At 35.1% G+C, this 12,705-nt stretch overlaps 1 protein-coding gene across 1 annotated transcript in view; it reads right to left on the bottom strand.

The window, feature by feature from the left end:
- LOC143252968 (G-patch domain and KOW motifs-containing protein-like) overlaps window positions 1-12,705 on the bottom strand; it is a 118,511-nt gene extending 105,806 nt beyond the window's left edge. The window contains exon 1 of the mRNA XM_076505920.1: window positions 12,379-12,705. Within this exon, the coding sequence (XP_076362035.1) occupies window positions 12,379-12,449 (71 nt within the window). The 5' untranslated portion in view covers window positions 12,450-12,705. The remainder of the gene's footprint in view (window positions 1-12,378) is intronic.

The following is a 12,705-nucleotide window of genomic DNA, read 5'->3' as shown; positions in this document are numbered from 1 at the left end:
TTTATGTAATCCAGGGCAAGAGAAATGACTTACAGTTCAGCAATGAACAAAGAAACTGTAGAGTGGATCCTGTGGGCAACCACAAATTCACAATAAACCATGGCAGAACCTACAGAGTCACCTGATTTCAAACAATTCTTATAAATGGGAATGGAAGGATTGTTTGAAAGATGTTTGACAAATAAAAAACTGTACTTCCAATCAGGAGTATCTGCCTTCTTCAGGTGTCTCAAAGAAAGGTCATATCTGAAGATGGTAATAAGCGATGGTGGGATAGGATGACCTGTGAAGACAGCAACTTCATTCAAGAACAGACCCAATTCGGTCAATTGCACCTGGATAGAGACCAAAAGGAACAATGACAGACTGTCCATTCTGAAAATGCATGGCCTACTGAGGAAGGAAAACACAGCCCCAAATGGAATGATGTGGTAAGGATCAAAGTTTTGAAGCATACAATAAAGATAGTTGCAAATGGCAGAGGTATAGAGGAGGTTCATGAGACTCAACATACAAACTCTGGACTAGAGAAGTGTAAAAAACCCTCATGCAGAGCCAAAGCCCCAGATGGTTAGCAAGGTCCAATATCTTCAACATCAAGGTTCAGGCAGAGCCATAGACCAGAAACCCATAATCCAGTTATAATCAATCTTGAACATAAAACATCCATTCGCACCCCAAAAGGTGGAAGAGAGGACACAGAAGATGTTGAGTGCCCTTGCAAAGTTGATGTGTAGCTGCTTGATATGTGGAATGAAAGATTATGGTTAAATATAAGACCCAAGAAATTTGCCTCAGAGACCACAGGAAGCATAACTTCCTCAAGACAGAGCTCAGGAACAGAGTGAATATCCCATTAGAGGCAAAAGTTCATGCAGATGGTTTTAGAGAAAGAAAGAGAAGGTAAAACCATTTGCTGTGGTCCACTTCAGTAAATGATTGCAGGCAGTCTGTAGCAGCCACTCAATAAACCTCATGCCCAATGACTGAAACAAGATGTGGATGTCATCAACATAAGAGTCCAATTGCAACTGTAAGGGGAAGTTGATCAGTAATGGCATTAATCTATATAAGAACTGATGTACTGCCAGACCAATGAAGAGCAAGCTTAAGTTCCACCAGTGCAAAAGGGCAATTATAGTCATAAAGACGATCAACCCAAAATAAAAGAGGCAATCACTCTGTCCAAGTCTTGATGGCTAAGTAGGTAAGGGATGAAGTGCAAGTGACAAATGCATGAGAAAAGCTTTTGCCAATAGTATCAGTGATGCTTTGGGCATCTGCAACTTCATGGCCATCAGAGAGCAAAAGGGTAGCAGAAGTATATGGCCTACCGACCTTCCAAATCTCGTCCCATATTACTTTGGAACTGGTGATAGAAAAGATGCTACTTGTGTACATAATCAAAGATTCCTTCTGGTTTTTACATCTAACTTTCCAAGCATATGTATGGGTGCATTAAAAAGAGCAATGTGGTCTAAAAGTGTGGGATACCTACAAAAAGTATTCCAGGCCAATTTTCGAGCTATCCATGCCAGGTAGCAGGCAGACTTCCACCACAGATGAGGATACTGTGGAATATGTGTCAAGTTTTAAAGATATACTTAGCAGCTTCCTGGATAATACAGTTACTCACTGCTGCCACATAATCATTTATTGACAGCTTACAGACGAGGCAGGATCAAATTCAAAGAGAGCAGTGAAAGAAGGCCAAATGACCTGGTCCTACTTCCATTGAGGCACACAGGCTGGATGTCATCTCCACAGCCAGTCTTTTTCAAAATAACAGGAAAATGATCACTGACCTGTGGGTTACTGTCAACTCTCCAAGAAGAATGAAGGGAAGCAGATACAGAGATCAACAGCAGTAAAGGTCTGACTAGATGCATGAAAATAAGTATAAGAACCAGTACTGAAGAGAGAACAACCCCTACTCATCAATATCAGAACTACCTCATAGAAGATTATGTCCATTAAAGTCCCTCAGGATTAAAAATGGACCCAGTAGTTGTTCAGTAAGAGCATCAAGGTGTGATTCATCACAGGTCTCTCCAGAAGATAGGAAGAAAGAACAACAGGTAATGGTATGACCCAAGGAAACATGGATGGCTACAGCCTCCAAAGCTGTCAAGTGGCAAAGACAGGGTGGGCACATGCTAATAAACCAATAGTCCCACCCCTTCATGCACTTGTCCATCACACCTGTAATTTCTGTATAAAGAAAATTTCCAAAAGGTGGCTGCTTTGGCAGATTTCAGAAACATTTCCTGCAAGAAAAGACAGTTGGGATGATAAGAATCAGTAAAATCCTTAGTGTCATCTATATTCAAATGAAATCTCTGACAGTTCCACTGTGTCAAAGTCCTCATTTTTATTTATATGGAGGAAAATGGGATGGGATCCCTTCTGTTTCAACCATTTTTTTTTCTTTTACTGGACCGAAGTTAGTCAACCTCCATGTATCCGCCCTGGGTTGAGTGGGCAAAGATTCCAGCAACTGAGAGCGTGAATGAATAATCTTTCTGCCCCTCAGTGCTGGAAAAGAAGATGGACCCAAGGAAATGCCTAAACCTGAAGCTAAAAGAAGTGGAGTTAGAAAGCCACCTGAAGGAGTAGAGTGGACAGAGATGGGAGTAGACATAGACTTGTCTAGTCTTTTAACCATGGAGGGCAAAAGACTCTTCAAATGTTCTGCATATGACTCTACTGGAGGCACAGAGAAGTCTGTCTGGACTCCCACTGTGGCAGAGGAACAGAGTGCAGCAGTATACATCCAAGATCGAGTGGGAGGCAATAACTTCCAAGCATCTGAGTAAGAGCTGTTGTTCAGCCTTCAAGCATTGCACCTCTTTCTCCTCCACCCACTTGGGGCAAGAACTATAGTAAGAGGGGTGTGAACCACTACAGTTAACATTGTGTGATTCTAGTTCACACTCATATGTTTTGTGGTCTTTTCCACCACAACGAGCATGTTAAAGAACCATGACATGATGTCTTTGAGTGACCAAATCACTGACACTGCAAATATCCAAGACAGTTGGGAACATATGGCTGTACCTTACAGTTCACATAACCTGCCTTAACCACAGCAAGTGGACATGATGTAAATGTTAAAATCAGAATATTAGTAGGCATCATAATTCCATCTCTGCAAGCAGAAATTTGGTGCACCACATAAATGCTTTGCTGGAAAAACCTGTGAGGATCTCCAAATCAGGAAGGTTCTTCAAATCCCTTTCAACAATAACTCCTCTTTAGGTGTTCAGGATAGCATGGGGAGTATCCTCGATGGGTATATTCCCAATGCTCTTTAAACTCAGGAGGAGTTTAGTATATTGTGGTGAAGATGTTTCCACCAAGATATATTCTGAGTACAGCTCCATACTGACTTGGGGGAGCAAGCAAGCCCCTCTAATCCATTTTGAATGAAAAAGGGGGACATCTGCCCTCAGACTACGAATGCAGAATGAGAATTCAAGGTGTTGAGTCCAACTTTGATGGTAACTGTATAACAGTCATCCCATATATGGTTGTTTTCTGATAAAGTTTTTTGTGTTTTTTCATTTTTATATTTTTGTTCATGAATTGGGGTATCCACAATAAAACAAGAACATTTCAGTGCCCACTGTCCCCACCCACCACAAAACTCTAATAGGGGATGCTCTGCAAAACCATACAAGAACATTGCAGCAACACCAGGATTTCATAAGCACTATACCCAGACACCAGCATCTGACACAATGTCCACAAGACCTGTTGATAACATCCACCACTGATACTTGGTTTACCCAGCTCAAGTGGACCAGCTGACTGACCCTGGAGGGGGGCACCCCAAAGCCACCTACCTACAAGAATTTAAGGCCAAAGTGGTGTGTTAGGGTTAGACCCCTCAACCACCAGATCCTCTCTAGCCCTTCATGGGTTGCCATGCACAGCAAACATGTGGGTGGATGTTCAGATCCCAGGGGAGGTAAACTGAAATTACAGAACCTCCTCTGGAAGGTCCCCTCACCACAAAGAGGAATCCATTCAAGGGATGTTTAGTTCTAGAAAAACAATGGACTGGACTTTAGAGTTGTACGTTTATCGAGTTAACACTGTCCTAACAGGTGGCACTAATCTGTTCAGGTAAACTATAAAGTTTCTCCTGAACCTAACTTCTAGAAGCAGATGTATTCTTTGGGAGTAGAAATATCCTCCCACCAAATGGTGGTAGGCTAAATCATGTACTTCTAATATGTGGGCTAGATAAGACAGAGCTGTTCCTTCACGTAAAAGCAGTGAACCTCCTTGCATGAACTACAATATCAATGAATAGAGAGAAAATTAAGTATTCACTCCCATACCTTTCAGCCATCAAGTAAGATGCAGACTCAAAATATCACACACTTAATAAACTAATGGAAGAGAAAGAGCCTAAAGCAGCTTATCCCAAAGTGGCCACCCGAGAACCCAACAGAATAAAACAAGAAGCACAAAAAAGAGAACCTATATTCTCTCTAAAATGTCCAGGATCACCCTCAACTACAGTATCAGAGCCCCACAGAAGAACACCACAGAACCAAATATATATATACATATATATAAATGGCTGGTATGGGTAAAGAAAGTATTAGTAGAGAAGCGAACAACGTTTCAACCTTCTTCAGTCATTTTCAGGTTCACAAAGAAAGAAAGGGTTACTGACTGGTAGATGACCACATGTTTGAAGGTGGTTGTGTAATTGAGTATAGGTATGTAGAGGGTGTTCTTAGATGTTGGATATATTTAATAATATATCTATAAAGGTGTTCCTTTGTATTGGTTTATTTTAGGCTTCAGATGCTGTATAAGTGAGGCTTCCTTAATTTTCCATTTGTTTATGTTTGTTTCTTTATTTAGTATCTGAGTATTTTCTATGGTTATGTTATATTAATTTGATTTGCAGTGCTCAAAAATGTGTGAAGGTGACTATGTTCTTTGAATCTGGTTTTAATTTTTCTAATTGTTTCTCCAATATAAAAATCATGGCAGTTATCACATTGTATTTTATATATAATGTTGGTGTTGTGTTTGTCAGTGTAGTTTTTATATAGTATAGATCTTAGTTTCGTACCTGGTTTTTGAATAAATTTGGTATTAAGTGGAATATCATATTTTGTTGGTAGTTTTTGCCAAATGTTGGTTATTTTTCTGCTGATGTTGGGAATATTTGGTATGCAGCCGTATATGGTTTCGTGATTTTTTAAATCATGGGGTATATTTGCTTTTGTTAGTTGATTTTGCTTTTTGTCTAGGTGTATGCATATATTGTTTTCTACGCTTTGTGGAGGAAATTTGTTGATGTTGATGAAGAATTATTTTATTTTGTCTAATTTGTCGTTAATTTTATCTGGTGAGCATAGTTTTATGGCTGTGTTTATTTGGTTTCATAGGATGTTGAGTTTTTGCTTTGTTTCATGTGCTGAGTCCCAAGGAATGTATAGTCCAGTATGAGTGATTTTTCGGTGGATTTCTGTTTTGAATTGTGTGTCGGTTCTTGTAATTTTGAGGTTAAGAAATGATATTTGATTGCTTTCTTCTTGTTCACGTGTGAAGTTAATGTTGGGATGTATAAAGTTAATGTGACTGAAAAAAATTAAGTGTGTGTTCTGTAGATGTGAATTCCACAATCGTGTCATCTACATATCTGTACTAATATAGTGGTGGATGTAATGCTGTGTTAAATGCTTGTGTTTCATCTTGTGTCATAAATATATTGGCTAGAACTGGTGATACTGAATTGCCCATGCTTACGCCATTTGTTTGTATATAGTTGTAGTTGTTAAACATGAAGTTTATCTTCATCGTGGTGAATTCTATGAGGGTTGCTAAGTGGTTGCTGGGAATGTCTATTGATGGGGGTAGAGTCTCGGATATAGAGTTCTAAGGCTATCTTGCAGGCTTCAGTGGTTGGGACTTCTGTAAAGAGGGATATTACATCAAAACTGGCCATTAAGGCTTTATGATTAAGTTGATTAAGGTTAGGTTTGAAAGTAAAGGAGTCTTTGATGAATGAGCTGGCTGATGTTATATATTTGGAGAATGCCCATGCAATGTATTTACCAAGATTGTAATTAAATAATTAATATGTGGACATTATTTATTATTGGTCATAGTGGACAATCTGGTTTATGAGGTTTGGGGATTTCATATATTTTTGGTGTGAGTCAGTTGGTCTTGTATAGGTAGGAATAAAGTGTTTTTGAAGTTGTGTTGGGTTTTTTCATTTTTAGTGGTATTTTGTTGAGTTGTGTTTCATGCATCTTTGTTAGATTTGTGTGTATTGGTTTAAATTTGTTTGTGTCTGATAGAATGTTTTTCATTAATTGGATGTATTCATTCGTGTTCATTATGACTAAAGTATTTCCTTTATCTGCTTTTAGAACTTTAATGTTTTTGTCTTGTTTTAGGTTTTTAAAGGAATTAATGTCTTTTTGTAAGGTTGTTTTTTAGTTTTCTGTTTTGTGAAATTATGTTGATGGTTTTGTGAGAAAATTCTTTGAAAAAAGTCATTTAAGTTGTTTTTAGGTGTTTCTGGAAAATATAATTTTTTAATTTCTCCTGGGAAGTTTAGCTGTTGGATGTCAATAGAACTGTCAAAGTTGTCTTCTTTCTGTTTGTTGTTGTTGTTGTTGTTTTCTGTGGAAAGTATCATAAGTCTCCTGGCTAGATCTTCCAAACATGCTTTAATTTTTAGGGTTGGGATGTACCTAGGTGCTATTGCGAAGTTCAGTCCTTTGTTAAGTAGATGTGTCTCGTCTGTGTTTAATTGTTTGTCGGATCTGTTAATTATGAAATTAGTCAATGGTTTGTCATGTCTTTTCTCATGTTTATATCTTAGTTCCTCTAATTTTTTGTTGTGGCAGATCTTATTGGCCCTGTTGTTCCTAGTGTTGATTTGGTTGATGTTTAATTGTACAAGTCCGTAAATCTCTTACTTATACAACAACTCAAGCCCAAAATAAACCAATACAAAGGAACACCTTTACACCTATATTAATAAATATATCCAACACATAAATATGCCCTCTACATTCCTAGACTCAATTACACAACTGCTTTCAAACATGTGGTCAGCTACTGGTCAGTAACCCTTTCTTTCTTTGTGAACCTGATGATTACCGAGGAAGGTCGAAACATTGTTCACTCCTTTACTAGTGCTTTCTCTACCCATACCAGCCATTTCTAAATATATAATTTTCTCTACAAGTGGGTTTTCTCATCATCACGGAGAACCAAATACATGTCTCTACCTCAATAAAATAAGCTCATTAAAAGGCTCTACCGAGTGTTACTTTCCACCCCATTGTTGTGCAATGCTATATATCAGAGGTTGGATTAGAAAGACCAGATTTGCTTCCATGCTGGAAATAATAATTTGGGAATTCATGCCATATCTTGGCTTATCAAGCAAAAACAAATTATTTTTTTACAAAAATTAACCAGGTAACATGAATAACACTCAAGGTATTTCCTGAAAATCATAATGTAGAGAAACCTGTTGGTGAACATTTTGTTAAGAAAAAAACAATACATTATATGAATGAAGTGCTTATATACAGCACCAGGATTGGCAAATGCACTGACCTGGGGTGGAGAGTGTCACAAGACAAATTGCCAAGGGCAATTAAATGAGGTATAGAGCAATAGAGAAAAAATTTGACTGATGCTTAGATGAGCAGAGGAGGAAACCCTGGCAGTTGAGTGAAAGCTGTAGTGTAAAATGAGGTAGGTATGTTTTGTAAGTTTTTCTCCAGCATCATGAATGTATCATCACAATAAGGAACATGAACCCAATTAAGGTAAGTGTACCCTTTATTTCCTGACTGGTATTTTCAGTGACTCTGTGCTCAAACTCCTACACAAGCACTTAACATCTCTTAATGGACATCCTATCCTTTCAAAACAAGTGAAGCTAAAATAAGTAATGCCATAGCTATGAAAATTTTCCTTACTGAATCTATCCAATTTTTCATAATTCATTTGGCCTGTAACAGATGACTGCTTTCAGAACTTGAAAACAATATAGCCCACACCTTTAGCTTCAGACAACAAATTAAACTGGCTTCTCTAGTGTAATTCACAGAGTGTAAACAGACACTTTCATCTGATGTTTAACATACAAAGCACCATACCAGTTACACAACTCAACATTAAAATTCAACATTTTAGTGAACTAATCATAAAACCATGAAAATTCGACACCCCCCTCATACTCTAGTATCTCTGTCATTAACCATTAAACTGCAGCCATCATCAACTAATACTGCTTCTTACAACATTCTTGCTGTTTAAGGGTTAAATCTTGCCATCTAACAATTGATTCACTCTCTCACATTAAGCTTCTACGTACTTTTGGTTCTGCTAATGAACTTGGCAAAAATCACTCTTTCCAACAAACACCAAATTAACAACATTCTTTTGACGCTTCTGATTTCACTCTTTTCTACTCACAAACACTCTTCTGCTTCTTATCTTCAAAAGTACAAAAAAACATTGCTAATGTAAATAGTACATGTTCTATATTACAGTCTTCACTTCTCTCACAGAGTTCTCTTCATCAAAACATTTTATCCCTTCTTTCACAAGCATTAGATCTCATAATGACCTTCAAATTTCATCTTATGCTTTGCCACTCCATACACACACTGAGGAAGAAACTCCTTTGAACTCCCTTTTATCTGAAAATTCCAGTGACATTCTTGTCCCAGTATTGGACAATATTCAACTTAAATCACACAGTGAATCTCTTAACTACGGCAGAAATGTTTTTGAAAAAGTTGGAAAAATCACTGAGATATACAACAGACACCATCAATATGCCAATAAACTACTCTGTAACATAAAAAATAGGAACATACCCCATATCTTATACTATAAACATGCATCACGATAGGAGTTCACAACCAAAATTTCAGAAATATAGTGCCAGATCCTTAAAAATACTTCTTTAGAACAAGAATATTACTCAGAACTTTAATCAAAATGTTGTTAATATGCTAGATAAAAAAAACAAAATGCTACTATTACAAACTCCACAACCCCATTCAAGTTCTAAATTTAAAACGATAATTGATATATTCTTCCTTAAAAAAGAATACAAACCAGTTTTCTTACCAATAACACCAATTCATAAGCCCCTTTTTAAATCTTTTAAATTTTTTTCCTTTATGATAAAAGAATTACATGGCAGCAAGCACTCTTCCAGAAGCTATCAAATTTCCTCATTTTCATAACAAATATCTGAAACAGTTGCCTTAAAACACTTTCTATTTCATTAGACATAAGCCTCCTCAACCTGGTACACCTGTAAAAATATAAGTGACTTCACAACTTCTACAAGTAACAGTGAACTCTTTCTCCACATGTCTGGAACATAATTAATTTTTCAAAAAGTATTTTTAGATGAAGAGCTCAGCATTCTTTGAAAAGATCTAAACTCCTTTCCAAACAATAACCTTGAACCTTGTTAACAAACCCAAACTTCTTTCTCACTGACATAAATTCTCTTGGAAACTAAAACTTTATTAATATTTTCTCACAACAAATTTCACTCCACTAACAATCTACTTGCACAAAATTTCAAAGAAAAATCTTCCTGGACAGTATCACTGAAAAAAGAACCACATTTAGAGTTATACTAAAACTGTACAAAATGACATAATACAAATCTTACAATCTTCCAAGCAATGTCATAATAATCTAAACCAAAAAGAGAATTCCTATCTAAGAAATCTTAAACAATATTATAATAAAAATGAACAAATAAGGACATGGCTATTATTATTCTTATCACAAGTAACATTTTTTTTTAAATTAATAAAGGTATAAAATACCATTACATAATGTTTTGAAAGCAAATATAATCAGAATAAAATAAGTACCAACAATCAAAACTAGTGTAATTGGAACCTAAATTTAAAATACTCTTTTGCAACACAAACTTATATTATTGTTATTTGCTTAACACAAATGGCGATGGTAATAGTATCTGTGTGGACAACACTGTATGACATAAATATCTTTGTAGACCACAAGCTACAGTGCCACTGTTTATTTATCATACTTGCTATTGTATGGATATATATAATGAGAAAAACTTAATAAAAGCCAATGACACTTCCCTTATCCAATATATAGGTTTTTTTCTCACAGCAGCTATAAAGAGCATTCACACCAACAATATATTTATCACTTCTGTTAATATCAGGTGTCCTGTATGCTGTTTTGGCCACCTAACACAAAACTGTGTGTCTTAATGACCCCCCTCTCTCACATGTAGTAAGAAATATCAATGTCTACCTCTAATCTTTTTTCATACTTATGATAAATTTCTATGTTATTTTTTTTAATTATATCTGGTTCACATTTCTTTTTCTGATTAATTTTCACATCTCACCTTTATTTTACTTTATCAATTTATCTGTGTAGTTTTTTTCAGCATTTTTAAAGACATAATACAACTTTTAACTTCTTTATAATATTCTTGTTTCCATTACTATTGCACCAGGAGTGAAAAACATGCAGTACAACCCAGTACTTCAATTGATAAACTAATTGAAATTACAATTACATAAATTAAGCAAGTTTATTTAGTGTTTTCAATTATATCAATAATAAGTTAATCAAAGTTTCACTTATATTGATTGTCAAGAAAAAAAAAAATCATCTAATTAAAATTAGGGTTTATGGTTATTACTTTTCACAATTATTCCAAAAATCAATTAACTGAAATTAGATTAAATCAACTACCATGAAAATAATCAACTAATCAAAATTAGGTTTATGATTATTACTATTTTCATCTATTCCAACTTTACAACTAATCAAAATACTGCCTCCAAACTTCCTTGCCTTGCCTTTATTATGTCAAAGCTATTACAACGTAACTGCCACTTTCATTAATTCTGATGTGCTAACTACAGTGAAAGCAACTGGCTTGCACCTTCATGCAACCTACTTTTTTTTTTTGGCTGTTTGTTGCTGTTTTTGAACTATTCACTAAAAGAAAGAAAGAAATTTTGTTTTTGTTTTTTCTTTACTTTAAGTACTCTAGTTTGAAGTAAACACTACTTGATTAATGCAGTCATTGATTACTCAAACAGTAACTACTATTAGTTGCCCAGCTCTCCTTACTATCATCTTAACCTTTTACCAACACCATATTTAAAGAAAAGCTTGTTGTTCATTTTTATAACTTTAGCCAACCTTTTCCCAGTATTTTTTTACTTCTGAATAAATATCTGAATGTCCTTGATTATTGGACCTGATAACTAAATGGTTAGCAAATTTAACTAATTGTCCAACCTCTAATCCTAAAAAGGTTGAAACACTGGAGCATAGTGTTTTTAAATATACACAACACAAATTTAAGGTAAGCAAAATATTGGAAATGAGTCTTTAAAGGTCGTTGATGGGAATGTTTTTTGCAGAAGACTACAGAATGGCTTAGCTTGTAAATATGTTCTTCTCTTCTATTTATAGAGGAGAAATTAGTATTCTATTAGAAATTTGATCTGAATCACATGTGAAGCAATATCTTGGTGGTAAACAGAATGAGTAAAAAAAAGGTAAACAACTGGTCAAGAACAAGTTTCTCTTGGGTTTTAAAGGAGATCAAAGATCAGATATGCAAGTCTTGTCAAAAAAAACAAATATGTGAAATCTCTTTTCTTTTAATTTGTAGTAAGAAATGTCACAATTATTTTTAAGGGGATTATAAGAGTTCCCATGGAAATTATAGACCAATCAGTCTCACTTCTTTTGTGGAAAAATGCTAAACAGTCTAACAAAATAAACTTTTACTATAGTCACTAAGTACAATATACTGTGGAAGAAAACCAACACATATTTACCTAAGATTTATATCAATTTATTAGTTCAACTTCAATTCACAGCTATCCTATCAACCAAAACATGTAGTCCTTATGCTTCACAATTCCTCAACAAATGTTAGTTTCGATGTTGATAACCTAATTTTTGAATGTCCTACTATAATATATTAAAAATACTAAAATTAATAAATTTTACAAATGACATTTTTAAAGTGGGTTTCTCTTCTCGTCATCACGAAAATAAGTTATATTGCCACTTTTCACAAAGACAAACGAAATTACTTTCCAAATGGTATTAATTTATTTAAGATCACTCTATATTGTTAATGAAAATTATCAGTTCATAAATATTTTAACAAAAAGTAAGCAATTAATACAAATGCTTCCACAAAATATAAACCGTTATAATTTTATAAACTTTCAACACTTGTTACTGACCAGTGGTCAAAAAAAAGTTAGCCAAACCTTCGAATAGTCCGATTTAATTCAAAACCTCATTTAAAAAGAAAAGAAAAGGCCTTACTCTTCCGAACTTATAATAGGTTTTTCTTCAGAACTATGAGTACAAATAACAATGGGTTTGGGATTTGTCATATTCAAATTTGGACTCCGCAAGATTTGACTGCAGGTGCAAGTTTACAGATGCTTTCCCCGTTAAATTTGTCGCAATGGCTTTGTTTTTTTTCGTAAATGTGAAACTTAACATAGAACGCTTAGTACCGATTTCACAGTCAGCATTTTCAGATATATCCATTCTCGTAAACTAATTTTCTAAAACTTCGTAACAATAAGAGTACTAACGATAACAATACTATTTTGTGACAGTGTTGTAGATATTACGTAACCTAGT

The sequence above is a fragment of the Tachypleus tridentatus genome, chromosome 6 (genome assembly GCF_004210375.1).
Source record: "Tachypleus tridentatus isolate NWPU-2018 chromosome 6, ASM421037v1, whole genome shotgun sequence".
NCBI lineage: Eukaryota > Metazoa > Arthropoda > Merostomata > Xiphosura > Limulidae > Tachypleus > Tachypleus tridentatus.
Note: the sequence above shows the minus strand (reverse complement) of the source record. Positions and strands in the feature narration are given on the sequence as shown.